Genomic DNA, 16,763 nt, shown 5'->3' with positions numbered 1-16,763 from the left:
CACTGACCTCAGGTCTGTTGATCTTTCAGGCTCCCCCTACAGAGATAAGATCACCATTGCCATCCTGCAGCTTCAGGAGGAAGGAAAGCTGCACATGATGAAGGAGAAATGGTGGCGAGGAAATGGATGTCCAGAAGAGGAAAGTAAGGAGGCCAGTGCCCTCGGGGTGCAGAACATCGGAGGGATCTTCATCGTCCTCGCCGCCGGACTTGTCCTCTCCGTGTTCGTGGCTGTGGGAGAGTTCATCTACAAGTCCAGACAAAACGCACAACTCGAAAAGGTAAGAAACACATCCATCTCTGCTTTATTTTAAAGTAAAATGATAGCAGAATTTCTTACCATAACCACATTTTGCCATGAAAGAGAGTCTCATGGCAAAGACGAATAAATAAATGTTAAGAAAATTAAACAAAAATATGGCATTTGTATAGTCTCTAATAATTTAAAAGAGCTCAACTGTTTACCAATTAGTGAAATCTCACATTATTATATCAGTGCTATAACTTATATAACTTATGCAGCAAGATAAGGTTTGGTTTCTTTGCATTTATTCACATAGGCCCAATGGCGACAACGAGATAAGAAACGTGAGGAATTCTGCTGTCACCATGGATCCAAGCTAGACTATAACCACCATCTCAAATGACCTCAAGTGAAACTCCAGATTTTTTTTTTTTTTTTCTGTTGTAATCTTACATGATCTAAACCTCCCAAAACTACTCATTTGTGGTTTTCTTTCTGACACTTCTGATGGAAAGGGAACATGATTGGAGCACTGGTAGTGATATAGAGTTGGACCATGGACACTTTTATTACCAATGTTTGCTCTGCTGCATGACCCTCAACTTTAGGCAGCCACATCCACTAACTCACACGCCCACCACCTCCACCACCTCTGCTGTCCATTTCCACTATGCAACCTGTCATCCTCCCTATACTCCAGCTATCCCTGCTATTCATAATATGTGGCATTTAGCTCATATAAACAGAAGCTTTTCTAATGAGTGCAGTTTTTGACTGGAACTTCCAAGCAAACACTGGAACACTGAGCGGTTAAATATATAATGACCTTCATCATCATAAGGGTGACTGTAAATATAGAAAATATGATAGAAAAAATAAATGAGTTAGTGGGCAGGACCCCTGATCTGGGTATTTATACCTTGAGTGTTAGTAATTCATCCCCGTTCTTCTAAAGCAGCATCCTGTTAATGTTAAGAAATATACAGTCAATGAAAGCTCTGGCTGAAGCTTTCATGATGCAGATTATTTAGCTGCCAAACATGGTTTATTTAGTTTTTGAGGTCTGCTTTAGACTCGGCGAAGCTGTACACTCTTGGATTATAATACATAGGTTTGTACCATGAAGTATTTTTATAGCATAGTTTGGACTGTTTATGTACGATTTTCAATGTATGTGTAATTATTTCTCAGTCACAGGTTTGTGCAATGAAGGATATACGGTGCTTTGTACAGTGTAACCATACAAAAATGGCAGTAATACATTTTTATATCTATCAATCTGCTGCAAGATAAATGCTAGACGTACAGTGTTATATGCAGCAACATGTAGGCTAAGCTTCCCTGGAGTAACCCCAGAGAGATTTACTGTAGCAGCATGCTAGGTAAAAAGCTAATATACTGTATATAGAAAATGACAGTGTAAGCACTCCATTTAGATAGCAGCAATAAATACATACTGTATAAACACATGCACAACACTCTTATACAGTTTTTATTATCATATATATATTGTAATAGCTGACAGATAACAGGGTGAGGCCCCAGGGTTATGGACTGAAGAAAGTGGCAATATGCCAAAAATGTATCACAGTGGATGGTGATGAAAACTAAGAGAACACATAGAGTATATATATATACACATATATATACATGCACAATTATATTTAAATGTTTTTAAAAGGACCCTAATAAAAATGTTTTGTGATGATTTTAGTCACTCAATAATGTTGTTTATAATAATAATATTCACAAGTTGTATACCGTGCACCAGAGTCAGTGATGCATTCATTTATGAAATTTGAACCTATTTATTATTTTAAAATTGATTTTTTGTTTTTTTCCCCAAGTACTTTGGATTATAATAATGTGGCAGTCCATGGGAGTTTCTACAGGTGCACGACTTGATACTAGAAGTACTGACTGACACTTTTATTTGACCAAAAACAAAGATTTTGACTATCTAATTTCCTGCCAATTAATTTAAATGATTTATCCTCCACATGAGGTTTCGGGGTCACAAGCCCATGGCAGGGCCAACACGACGAACAACCATTCACCCTCACATTCACACCTTTGGTCATTTTAGAGAATTGACCTAATCTGTTAAATGTGGGAGGAAACTGGAAAACACACATGCTTCCAGTGACCTTCTTGCTGTGAGGCAACAATGCTCTCCACTGCAGCACCGTGTGACCCTACCCACTTTATTCTCTCTTATAAATGACTGCACTCAGAACACAACATGCAGCAGTAAATACTAATACAGAAATACTTTCAATGTGCGCTAAATATGAAAATGCTCAAAGCGTTAAGGGCAGAATGTATTATTTATTATGACTTAGATAAGATAATAATAGCACAAACCTGACATTGTGTTGTAGTTATACAGGTTATTATTAAAAAAGTTAAGCGATTTGAAGTGGCTATGGACAGACATAAATCATGGGTGTACGTAAATGAAAACAAAGCTGCAATAGCACTTGCAATGAAAGAGGAATTGTTTTTTTTTGTGAAATCAGCAGTGAAAGAATAATTTAAAGCACACTGACAATAAAACAGTTCACCTGATGTCGCCATTTGCAAGATGCCGTGATGACGTGTGTCGTCTGTTCGCATACAAGAAGCACAAAGCATACATTTCAATAAGGCTACTCAGGATACTTTAGTTTGTGTTCTGTATTATTGTAAGAGGTGTTGTACTCCTGGCATTAAGGCTATATGGTGCCTGAGGTGTATGTAATGTGCTCTTTACGTTCTTATTGCCTAGGGTACATTACATGTTACATTATGTAGGCTACCACTGGTAGCTTTATTGCCTGTTGGAGCAATGCTGCAGTGTCCTAAAACACCACAGGTGTACTAATGCCAACTTTCATATTATGTGCACATCCACTGCTTATTTCTTCAGGCTGGTGCAGGCAATGTTAGCGTCATTGGTCCACATTAATGATGCATTCATGTGCTCCATAGATGGCTCCAGGTAACAAAGTCATTCTTTGGATTTTGGTTTGTGATGATAGATTGTGGGATCAATGTGGCCGCCACAAATATAATGGAATATTTATTATCAAGGTCATGGAATGAAATGTGGATACACTTATTACAAATTCAATTGTTCAAATTCTTCGATTGATTGTTCAAATATTTCTAACTTTGAAGTTGTGTACATAAATTCCCAAGGACTTCCTGAAAGATATTTTTACTATTATTCCAACACAAGATGATGCACAATATAATTTTATATAGGACGATTAATGAATACACTTGCAAATCATGTACTTTTAAACTTCTGAGATAAATTAAAGTTATCAAGTAATCAAACAAGTAATCAATGTGTTAATTTGCTATAATTCTGTTTGCTCTAAATTCAATTACTACATATGACACAAAACAGGACACTACAACATACATTGCAAATAATAATAATAATAATAATAATAATAATAATAATAGTGATAATGAGACCAGGTATGTATTTCTATTGGACATAAAACAAGGAGGAACTGGAACTGAAAGTAAGCCAATCAGAAATGCAGGTAACTTCTTTAACTGTCACTTCCAAAGGTCTTTTTGTATGTCAACATTGATTAATGTGCTCAGAGTGTGTGTTTTAAAATTAAAATAAAGTGTCGATTTGGCCAAAGATAAACATACTCCACAAAAACGCCATACAGACAAAGAATGCTAATAATAATTATTATTTTCTTAACAAAGGTTAATTATTATTTAACAGTCCAATCAAGCCTAATGGTACCCAACTATTCCAGTCTGGCCTTTTTTTTCTGTTACAGAAGGATTCTCCATTCAAATTGCACCATATTACTTTAACTGTTGTTCAGACAATGTCATGCTTGCACTTAGTGTGATATAGAAATTACACCCAACGATTGTCACGTGTTATGCACCTATTTTTATGTGGAGATGCGTTTGATTGGAGCACTTGACTGTACAATATTTGACACACACTAGCACTTGTTTGCTCTGAACTGCACACAAATAGAATCACTGGATGAGAATAACATTGAGTTTGACTGTTCTGGGTTTGGAGCCTGCCTGTTCACATAATTATGCTGATATTCACAAAGTGTGTTGGGGAACATAGTTTTAAATGCAACAAAATATATGACAAGAGTCACACGATTGAACTCTATTTAGTCCTCAACTTTGATGTGGTCCTTAACTAAGCTATTCCTGTCCCATAATGCATTACATGTCATTAAATGCCACAGTCCAGCTTGAAGACAGCTGTACTTTGCTATCTTTGATAGCCATAGTAGACAACCACAATAGTCCTGCTCCGGTTACATTCACATAAATATGCATTTTAGACAGTGTGCTAACCTTCAAAGTTGTCGCTCTTCCTCTCTGTATGCCCTGTGAGCAACAATCCCACTCTGAGACAACTTCAATTGATTTGTTGTTACCAAATCAATTCAGCCTTTCAACATGCAGTCAAAGAATGTATCTCTCCAGTCCCACAAAACAACCAACATCAGCCGACCACAAAAATTCTTTCAGATAACTCAATTTGGAAAAACAACTGTTAGCTCTTTCAGCGCATTCTCAACACGCCGATCATGAGTGCAGCCAATAACTAAATGCTATACCACATAGAACCAGGTGGTCATGAGAGATGACTCTGTTGAAAGAAATAAAAGGCAAGGCATCAGTGACGTATATTTATTTGCTTCATACATGTCTTTCATAGTTTTAAATTTAAGGTGTAAGTGATTCAGTACTTGTATAATGGGTTATAAAATGTGGAGCTGAATTGCACATCAGCCAGGGCGCTATGGCGACTAAGAGTAACAAGAACATACAAGAAATAAGTGAAAGACCACACCTTGACTAAAGCTCGGAAGGAAACTTTACACTAACATAAAGTGCACGGTACTTGTGTCCCAGAACTAAAAGGCTAGCAATTAACGAATATAATGTGTCGCCCGATAGGAAGGTACTGTAATTTTGTTGCATTTACTCATTTATGTGTCTCCCTTTGGCAGAGGAAATCATAGCTGTTTTTTTCCAGTACACTGAAAGAGCCCTCTTGTTATGTTACCAGTGGTTGTGGTTGCGAAAAACAGTACTTATTCAGTGGTTGCCTAGGCTACCATAGCTTGTTAAAGAAACTCAAAAGGAAGTCGTATAAGCAATGTGGGCCATAGAGACAGGGATAATCACACATCTATTCATAAAATAGGATTTATTGTGGACTTCATTTTTTGAGATAATATATTTGAATTAATTAAGTATAATGTGCAAAGAAAGACAAACGTGCAAAAATTATCTAAATGTAAACAGATAAGGAAGAGATACGTAGTAATAACATATCACTCTGAATGAAAATGATATTTAACAAGTCCAATACTTCACATACTACTATCTAGGCTTGCTATATTTAGTCAAACGATCTGCTTATCTGTGAAAATTAACCGTATTTGTGTTACATTATACACACAGCCATACATTAGATTCCATTGCTCTAGGGTTCTTAAACAGATCAACAGCACTTACTTTCTTAAGGTAGGATTGTTTTCACACCATGATGCTCTGAGTGTCAAGTTGAAAAATGTGGTGCTAAGCATCTCTTTTGTTGTTTTTACGTGCTTGACAGTGCACATCCAGCAATTTGCATTTTATAATTACTTCTGTTCTCTAACATTAGAAATGAGGAAAAATAAGCAGCCAGTCAATTTAATAGTGAGCCATACAGCATTTAAAATATTAGGGCAACTGTCAATAATGTTTTTTATGAGTGGAACAGTCATGTTAAGGCCATACATGTTTATTTGTTTGTTTGTTTTTTTGAACTGTATTTACTATAGGTTATCACATGCACTCAGTAAAAAAAATAAACATTTAATAACTTTACCAACCACAGAGCTCTGAAGGCTTGTCATTTTCATTTATCTCGCAAGACTATTATGCAACCTCCTTCACACATTTTCACACTCCCTGGGTTTGCTTTATATTATGCACATCCCATCATTACTGCTACACAGTGTTAACCATCACTTCTAGCACCTATGATGACCACCGCGCAAACTGTGCTTTCACCAACTAATTCAAACAGTCATTGGTCAGGATTCCAGGTGGAGATGGACAAAAATATATTTCCATGTTGCTCAGTAACTCGTCAAAACCCATGTCTTGACAGGGCTGTAATAATTAACTTTTTTTTTAATGCAACTTGCACATGGAGTCCGAACACACAAGCTTGGTTGGTTGGTGGTGGTGTTTTACGGCAGTTGGCATCCATTACTGCCACATTCTCATTCCTTACACAGTATGTTCTGTGTAAACAGAAGTCTTCTTCATTATCTCTGGCTCAGCACACTTCAGCGCAGCTGTGCTTCTGTTGCCTTCACTATGATGTATATTTGTAATAAAACTAAATCAAATATATTAGGATTAGAGGGTATATGTATTTTGTAATTGCCTCCAATGTAAAGTTTTAGACACCAGACCATTTTCTGGAGCAAGGGTGAAGAAGAGACACAAACACTGCATCAAGGTCATGGGACTACAGGGGCATTGGCCCCAGAAAAAAGTTAGGGGTGTTTAGGGGTGTTTCCATATTCAGTCTAAAGTTTATACTGATGATACAATTAAAGGTATTCTCACAAACTAGTCTTTGGCATTGACTGACATGGTGTCTCTGTTTCAGACTTTGTCTAAAGAAGGTCATTCAAAGCTGGTGTGTTCTCTTCTCCTTCTAAATTTGGATGATAGGGCCATTGTTGATCATTTTAAAATCAAAATTTTTATATGACATGTTAGGAGTAAGTATACTTTGTAGTTTTAATTTCCTTCTGCTACTTCAGTTTGAAAACATGCATATGACAATTAGAAAAGCTAATTCAATTAAATCTTTCAGAAAAAAATAAAATAAAATATATATATATTTCAGTTTACCACCGAGTAAAATGCCTCATCGCTTTTCAGCTGAGCATTTCTTTATCATCCCCATTTTTGTCTGTTAGATTTCCATGATTACCATGGTTGTCCCCCCCCCCCCCCCCCTTCCTCCTTCTCTGCCTTCTGCTCCTCTCTCGCCCCTTCCTTCCCTCAGCTCCTCCTCCGCTTCCTCCTCCCGCTCCTCCTCCTCCCGCTCTTCCTCCTGCTGCTTTTTCCTCTCCTCCTGCCTGCTGCTGGGGCTGCTGCAGACTAACCTGGCTCTCGGGGTGCAGGGACCACCGGCTGTTTGTGAGGAAACCATCTAATCAGCACAGCACGCATGCACAAACACACACACACAAATGCATACATGTATGCATATGTAGACATGTCCGTGCTCAAAGGGAAAGTCTGATGAGTCAGGTAGTTGGGCTCAGTTACATGACAGATTGGAGTTTTATCTTTTTTTTCCCCGAGGCAGAGCTCCTTGTGCGGCATAAATAGATTTAGTGGACGAGCTAAATCTCAGTGGAGGCAATCTGGTAACAACAAGGCAAAGGACAGGAGGCCAATTCAATCCGCAGATTTCTGGCAGATTACTTTGCAACTGCTAACAGTTTTCTTGGGATAGTCTTGACAAAAGATAAAATAATTGCCACCTTGATGGTTCGGGTAAAGTCTTCATCCATCAATCCACTGGATTTCCCTCAACGAATCAACATAGGCCTATTTTAGATCTGAGCACCAGTTACCTGTCTTTCTCATAGTAGTTATTAAAAGCTTGTCTCTGAGGCTAGTAGTTAGTCCTTTTATATCTCCAGGAGATTTAGGTGAGTAATTGCTTGGCCATTGAAATATATAGCAGTAGCATGATGCAGGTAAGGATGCAGCTACTTTTTCTCAAAGCAGGTTTTGGTGTCATGATAAGCACCCCCCTCATGCAAATGCACGTTCTTAAAGCAGCAGTAGAACATGTCAGCAGCCCTGCTACTATACAAAGCAGAACAATCTTTACAATAGCAATTTGAACAAATCACATTAATGCCTGGCATATAAATATGTAAACGTTGTTTTTGAAGTCTCCCAAGTCTTTGCCATGGAATGAATGCCTGTCCAAGGTCTCTTCTCTTCTCTTCTCTTCTCTTCTCTTCTCTTCTCTTCTCTTCTCTTCTCTTCTCTTCTCTTCATTTTGTTCCTGCATAATCAGGATTCTTTTTTCTCTTTTAAGCGGTTCAATTCAGCTCTTCCGCCCTCTGCCAGTTCCATCTTAATGTTTTGCCCTTCACAACATCACCCTTACTTCCTAATTCTTAATCATTTGTAAGCAATGCTGGGAAGGTCTCACACTAGGAAGGAGAAGGGGAGGGGGTTGGTAACTCCACAGCAGGTTCACAGCAGACACATAGCCGCATGCTCCTTGTGTGAACAACAGAGGTGTGCGAGATGCAGCAGATCAGCAAAGCAGCCGTCACGGGAGTGGAACCAGTTTTATGGCCTTAAGCCAGGTCTTTGGTCGAAAGAACATAAGAAGATTCCAGATTATTAATCAGCACAGACCTGGCCCTGAACCACCTTGGTGCAATTACTGCTCAGATTCCCCATGATAATGTAGCTGATGACTTTGCATCAAGGACGGCAATAAAGATCAGGATTTAGATGGACGTTGAACTATTTAATTAGTACCTTTTTTGTTTAAATGGCAGTGTTGTAATTCTTATCAAGTTCTCTGCTTTATAAGTATCTTGAATTTGTATGGAAATTATATATTAATATATTAGTGATCACAGATATTTTGGAATTCATGATTTCTTTATACATTTTCCTTTTGTCATTCCAGTTGGTTAATAATAGTATTTGTTGTTCGCGCCATAAAAGCAAGAACTGCCACTGATCTTTGGGGATAGCTAGTGGGAGAATGAGAATAGTGTCTTTGTTGTTTGTTTTACTCAATTGCTAAATCGACAAATTCAAATCTTTATTTTTCAATAAACTTGTCTCCCAGAGTCCAGGATAGTAACTTGGTGCATGCAGGGCTTATAAGGGATCAACATAAACATGGTGTTGTTTTTTCAATCACTATTGACAAGTTTAAGCCTATTAAACCTATATTGCTAAAGAGACCATCATATACTAAAACATTACAAAGAAGTTACCTACAAATGTGATATTTACACAGTGATATATTAAGACTCTCCAAAGCAACTTGAATTATGCCAAAAATAAGGGTTCATTTATTGTTTGTTAGGGGTAAAAAAAAAGCTGTTTCAGGCTCAGTTGTCATGTGTAGGTTGTAACCTAGAAGTGACAGAACACAATTTAAGCATTTAATGCTTGCGATAATGTTATTTATGTCGATGCTGACAAATATTGTCACTTTCAGATTTCTACAATGTGTGTGTGTTTTCAAAATGTCAAGTAGTTTGTGGATGAGCACATGCACTGATGCACATTTTTTTATTCTTTTAATTCTGCAATGCAAAGGTGCCTTTTTGTCCTCCTTTTTAAGAAAAGCTATTGCATTGTCAAACATAATGTTACAGCCCTCAGGTGTTTTTCTTTGATTCCCTCATAATTGAAGAGGGAAGTGCAGAGAGCTAAAAAAGAATCACAAGCTGAAATTGAAGACTGGGAAGAAAGTGCATCTCTCACATTCACACATGAATTTAATTTCATGAATACTTTACTGGTAAGAATTTATAACAAATGCACTTGTGATGAGATACATTTACGTTTCTTTTTTGTTTTTTTTTGTAAAATAAACAACATGGCTGCCTTTACTGCATTCTTTAAAACACTGAAATATTTCAGCCCACTTAATCGTACATAGAGCAAATATTAGTTTTAGATCTTTAGCAACTATTCAACAACTTATTCAGTTAGACAACATTTTATTTCCAATTTATAGCCCAGAAAAAAAATTGTCTGTATCGCTAAATACGAGGCAAAAGGTCATCAGGATGAATATCTGACAGCACTGATGTTCAGCTAAAAATACTGGTGTATTTCTAATGCTTGCAGGTGGACGTGTAATGTGTGAAGATGTTAAATTTAACACAAGCACAACAATAAGAACTCGGGCTATATGCGGGCAGAAATGTGCACCAAATGTGGACAGCAGCTCAAAAGAGCCCACAGATTGAACCAAATCTCAAAACAGCTAATCATTTACTGCTGACCAGGGGCCAGAGATGTAGAGTAAACTGAGGATTATAGCCCAGCCAAGCCCCATCCCATCTGCATCACAGTTTCACATCTGCTGCACCTCCATTCGAGCTGAACGGAGCCCATTAGTTCACTCTCACAGGTGTGGGTTAGGCCTTCATTTGTTGTATTTTGAAGAATAGACCAACAATGCTCCTTTAAGACAGAGTCTATTTCAGAATAAGATATATTCACTTTACATCTACTCAATATATGTAGTAATCCTCTGATTATTTTTGGATGACTGCACTCATAGCTTCCATAATACCTGTAGAATAAGATTAAACCTATAATATCCCCCGGGTAATGTCTTCATCGTATGCAGTTTATTAACCATTAGTCATTTATACAGTCAGGCCTGTGCAAATAATTACATGAACAAAATGCAGCGTTTTCCTTTTGACGTCTGCTCTCATTGTCAAATTTACAACCTCTCCACTGTCCTTAAAGTGAGCAGACCCTTCCTCACATTGACATGCAGCCATACAGCTGCGGCTGATTGTCAAGCACCATAAAAACTCTGTAATCCAATGACCCCAAGCAGTCGCCATCAATCCAGCATGCCACTAGCAGGCAGCCATGATGGCAATGTGTCCCCTGTGTGCGAGCAGTGTGGGTCCAGCGATCCCCAAAGCCTGGAGCTTATACAGCTGTTAGTGATGAAAACACTGCCATGCCATTTGATTTTACAGGAGATGAGGGAATCAGCAGCTGTTGATTGACAATCAGGAGCTAAGGAAATGTATTTATATTTTCAGACCCTTCACCTGTTTGGGCACTAACACTAGATGCAAACACAGACAGCAGTAATCCATTTTTTCATGAGCTATTTTGCTTAAGCCCTGGCCACAGTGGATGTGTGTGCACGGGGTTGTGCATCGTGACACTTATTACTTATCTTTTGTGCACCCTAATGACACATGCATCTCAGGTTTGTGAGCCACTGGTCCTCTTTAGGATAGAGCTCTTGCTTATGTTGTGGCCCATGTGGCATGTAGTCCTTTTTTTTGTTTCTGTCTTTTTATATGTAGATTTAACTGTAGATTTAAGCAGACATTGGCTTTATCAAGTGGGTCTTTAGAGCGTAACACACAGGGCACAGTTGTCCTTCTCATCAACTTAGTGATGTTCCAGGCCATTTCCTCTGATCATCACACCAGGTAAGACCCAGTTGCCTAGCCTTTTGTCAGCTTTTTTTCCTCTTTGTACTATTCCTGTTATATTCACCTGTTTATTTCAAATCCCTTATCTAATCAATGGCAATCTTTTTTTATATAAAGAAATATATACAAACTCAAGTTCATGGTGGAGTATACTTTCCACCACCCAGCTCTCTGATATACAGAGCTAAACTAACTCAGTGTGTGGTCCATCCACCATCACTTACACAATAAACACAAGCAGGGTGGTTGGCCTTTTTTTTTTTTTTTTACCAGAGAACAGAGAAACTGTGCACCAGCCCATGGGCTGTTCTATGTTAACCATTGCTAAGATAGTTGATAGTAAAATAGCCTTTGGAGGCATTTCAGTTTTCTAAACTTAATTGTACAAAGACACGCTTGCAGTGGATGTTATACAACATTGTCACAGCACTGATGTGGCAAGGTCTCGGATAAGACACACAGATGGCATTTGCAAGCTCAGAAGATTTTATTTAATGTAGATATGGCATGCAAAAGCAAAGTCAAAGATTTTACTGACAGCAAAAAAAAACAATGTTCTAAAAATAGTTTAGCCTACAGCTGGAATTATAGCTTCCAGATGTTGTTTTTGTGATGAACTTAATTAGAAAAGTTTACTTGATGAATGTATCTACAAAGTTATACATTAGATTAATTTTGTGTGTGTGTGTATGTTTGTGTCATCTGTATTTTTTTATTGCCTGTGGTACAAACTGCAGCATGTCCCATTGTTCTGTTATGAATATTTCACGCATGTTTGTCTATTTGATTGTACTGTGTGTGGTTTCATCGTGTTTCATCAAGCTGAATATGCAGTCTTAAACTGTCTTGTGCGTCATTGACCACTGAGCAGAATCAGATCAATTATTAATTGGAATATTAAATATTTGAAAGAGTCCGTGGACAGGGTGTGTTTACAGGGTTTAGCAATTAACTTCAACCTGGATCACTGGACTTCTTATACATACTAAACTTTCTTGTTCTTTGTGCTCTCTGGCCATTTACCTCGCTCACCTCTTTTGACTCAGACATAGTACTTGGTATCAAATATTACCTCAGAACATAGGCCTGTCAGCAAATAAAATAAAAAAATGAATTTAATGATAATTGCCCTGCAATGGGCTGGCGACCTGTCCAGGGTGAACCCCACCTTTCACCATGTCAGCTGGGATTGGCTCCGGCACCACCCATGACCCTCATGTGGAAAAGAAAATCTCAAATTTACATGTTTCGTGGAGAAAATTGAATTTTCACCTCATAGCTGTTGGATTACCAGTTTCCCCATTAGGGCTGATATGGCATTTGGATACATGTGATTGACTAATAGTGCATGAATCTTTGCATTTATTAAATATTCATGCACAGTTGCTTGTATCTAATCAGTCTACACTGTGACATTATATGGCTTGTGTCCAGATGTTCAGCTACACGATAATGACTGCGTCAGTGGCGGTTGCTAGTCTTTGAAACAAGGGAAGCTATTTTCAGGTCCAGTTATTTACACATAAATTCAGCTTTTGGCTCTCTCCCCTGACTCCCAGAAACAGCTGATTCTGAACGAACTAGTCATATAGTTGATTGCATTTTAGCGCACTTGTAGTAATGAAATGTAAATATACGGCGGTACATATTTGACCATGTATTTTACAGGAGGAAAGAGAGCTCCCCTTGCTGTCTTAGCTCAATCGCCTCTGCACAGCATGTAGATAAACTGCATAGAGAAAAATGCTAAAACAAAATAATTAAATACACGTCTTATCCAATTGCGTTAAAAAGTGGAGGTGGAGCACACAACCCACAGAAGGTTTAAATTTTTCGGCCTTGTTATCACCAAGCCCATCAGTGAGCTATATTTACTGTTGACCAAATGGTTATCATTACATTCAGCAATTCAACGAAGATGGCAGAGGGAGGAATTCAGGGTGAACAAATGTGTCAAATATATTTTTTAAGGTAGGAGATCACTGCTTATTTCCTGTGCCAAACTGACAGTCAACAATCATTCCAAAAACACTTCTGCTACAGTAGCCATGACAACAAAGCTCCTCTAACCTCAAAGATGTAATCGTTTTGACCCACATCACAATGTTTTCCAAATATCAAAAAAAAAAAAAATGTAAACAGATTTAATATTTGACACGAATGCGGTTTTTTGGAAAGCATAAAAAAATGATGTACTGCACATAGAGATGTCAGACATTCAGAAAACACTTCTCTGTGTAAATCTTGAGGGTATTGATAAACAGCTTATTGTGTCATTTAATTTTAAGCAGATTTGCAGCAGATTTTGTTTTTCTTCCCTCTGCGTTGAGAGAAGTTGAACTTTCAGGACCTTGCTCTATGTTTGGTTATGAGTTTTGCTTGACAGTTTATTTTTTGACATTCTTTCCAAGAATGATCCCCCTTCAAAGGCTGATTCCTTTGTAACCATGGGAGGATGGTGCACAGATGGTGGTGAACAGTAATGCTGCTGCACGCTCTATTTTCCTGTCAATTCAAATGAATCTACCTGGGCTTTCAACACTCTAACCATGCTGCAGTGAAAAACCCTTTAAATCCCAACAAGCCTTGAATCTCTCAACAGTACATCTCAATTGCGCGTTGAAATGTGTTAAAAGTGCTGGATCCAAAGCATGAAAACCATGTTATGGTCCAAGCACTGGAAAGAAAATAGCTATTTAGATAATGTCATATTCAGGTACCACTTTTTTCCCTGTGGAAACATATTCATGCCCACACTAACGATTTTGGTGCCACATGGGAATGCAGTATTTTATGGACAGCAGAACTGTCAGAATAAAAGTCTTAATATTTTTTTTGGCACAGACAATGGACGGATACAATGTTCTGTGTATTGTAAAAGAGTAGCCCAGTATTGTTAGGAATTGGATTTATAGAGGATCAGTCTGCATATTATTCGCAGTACTCATAGTATTGTCTTTTTATGATCATTGTATTTCACTTACATTATTTTTTACCATGGACGCAAACTTGTTCCAAAGTTAGTAGCCATGTGCGAATAGAAAGAATCTTAAAAACATCAGCACTAGAGGCTCTGCCCTAATTTCCATAGCATCTAACATTCTGTGTTGTAATGTGTTTTGCTCATATGCAAAGCATGACGTGAGAATCCTCTTCTTGGATTGGTTTGTTCTTTGTATTCCTGGCGTGGCTGACCAGTTACCTCCTGCCAATAGCTGACTGGCACGTCACCTTCAGCAAATAAATGTTGTTTTATCCTCTGACACTCTCGCCCAACCCTTGGAGAATAATTGATAGATAATAGATATTGCCCTGTTACAAGTGTGTTTGTTTTGAATTTTCATTGTATTTTGGAGTTAAGGACAGGTATCAGTTTTGCACAAAGAGATAACGTCTTTGTTACAGACACTAAATGAACAAAGCTGCTGTTTTTGGACAACAACAACAACCACTGACATCAGGCGCAGAAGTGCTATTGCATGTCACCCCAAACACAGCCATGATTAAAGTGATGATACAACCCTTATGATCTTACATCTCTTCAAATTGGTTTGGCTCCTCATTAAATGTTCTTGGGCCACTTTACTGTGTTTTTTTCCTTCTCTTTGAGACTACAGAAATAAACAAATCAATTAAATACACAAAGCCCTGTAACAGTGTTACAAAACACTATTCACATTTATATCCACCCCCTATAAAACTTGCCTTCGCCTGGTTGTTCTCTTGGCCACTGGGATGAAAATGTAGACTCGGTTCTCAGTCTGGCTGCCTGCTGACATCCCTCACCAAAAGGATGTGGATTTGCATTGTCTGCACTACTGGGTGCTTTTCACAGCAAGAGTGCTTATTAATGTCACAACACCTGCTCTCAGGAAAACTAACCATCTCCTTACTGGCTTCTTGCTCCTGCTGCATCGTTTATGAGAGCAACTCCACTCTAATGCCACCTGCAGCCACAAGGGACACAAATGTTTTCTGTTGCATTCCAGCCTCTGACTCATGTAAGACATGACAACAGCACATTGTAAAATATCTGTAAATGTATTAAACACTTTTTGTATAAAAATTCTAAAAAAAAAAAAACCACTCCTTAAATCCACCACAATTGTATCCACATTAGTATTTATTTGCCCTTAACTCTCTACCGCACAGCCCACAAACCAGCACCTCCCTCCAGCCTTCTCCCCGTCTGCATCCATCCTGCATTTCTTCCATTTCCTGCCTGCTACACTGCATATTTCACCTTTTGCCCCGTGGCAGCTATGCACCTAGATGGTGGGTAGTGATTGGAGAAGGCAACAAAATAAGGCTGCCTACAATTACAGGCTTGTTCTTTTGCCCATAACATTTGGACAGGGGAAGAAGTCTGAAGCTCACTCTGTTCTCCCTTTTTTTCTCTCCCTCTTTTCCACTGCAGAGGTCCTTCTGCAGTGCCGTGGTGGACGAGCTGCGGATATCCCTCAAGTGCCAGCGCCGGCTCAAACACAAGCCCCAGCCCCCAGTCATGGTGAAAACGGAGGAGGTCATCAACATGCACACTTTCAACGACCGCAGACTGCCAGGGAAAGAGACCATGGCCTAAAATGGGATCCTTGGGAATCTCAATCACATTCTCACACTCTCTCCTGCAGTGAGAAGTTGTGCAGAGACACTGGGGAAAGAGGTAGGGGTAAATGGTAAGGGGGAGGGAGTAGGATGTGATTGTTGACAGTTGGGTTATGTCAGAGAGCAGATATTGGTTGTACATTGGGGAAATGTCATTCTTGTTTATTTAAAATTAGTTAGGGATAAGAGATTCAACAATATTTCCTGTGGAAATAACTTGAACCTGGGTAAAATTTCAGTGAGTTACCTCATTACTCTTACCGCCTTGGCAAGGTGACAAGGATTTTCAGAACCCAGGAGTGAAAGAGGTAGTCTGCAAATAAATTCAAATCGGGACAGCAGTGGTTAATGGGAATAAAAAAAAAAAGAAAAGAAACTGAACTTATCATCCTCAGCTGCTGCTCTGTCAGTCTTTCACCGCACACTTTCGAACGAGGCTGGTCGAGCAGCCTCAAGAGCATCTCATAATGTTGAGTGGATATAGACATTAAAAAAAGCTGTGGGAAAGGGGAAGAGGTCTGGATTAGACTTTTATTTTTAATTGTTATTATTAGTAGTAAACAGAATGACCACAGTGGCTCTTGACTAAATTCAACCCAAAGTCCCCGAAGATGAGAACCACTGAAACTCCTAAACTGTATAGAGAGGTATTGC

General features: G+C 38.5%; 1 protein-coding gene across 2 annotated transcripts in view; it reads left to right on the top strand.

Moving 5' to 3' along the window:
• The window catches only part of grik2 (glutamate receptor, ionotropic, kainate 2), a gene marked incomplete at both ends in the record, with an annotated part of 185,142 nt that extends 168,958 nt beyond the window's left edge, over positions 1 to 16,184 (top strand). The window contains 3 exons of one of the 2 annotated variants that reach the window (XM_083900835.1): positions 30 to 280; positions 560 to 587; positions 15,922 to 16,184. In XM_083900835.1, coding sequence (XP_083756961.1) covers positions 30 to 280; positions 560 to 587; positions 15,922 to 16,184 — 542 coding nt within the window. The remainder of the gene's footprint in view (positions 1 to 29; positions 281 to 559; positions 588 to 15,921) is intronic. The other variant, XM_083900836.1, reaches the window with a different exon arrangement.
• Positions 16,185 to 16,763: the final 579 nt, after the last annotated feature.

This window comes from Microchirus variegatus (genome assembly GCF_963457635.1).
Source record: "Microchirus variegatus genome assembly, chromosome: 1".
NCBI classification, from domain to species: Eukaryota; Metazoa; Chordata; class Actinopteri; order Pleuronectiformes; family Soleidae; genus Microchirus; species Microchirus variegatus.
This window is presented reverse-complemented; position numbering and strand designations above follow the sequence as displayed.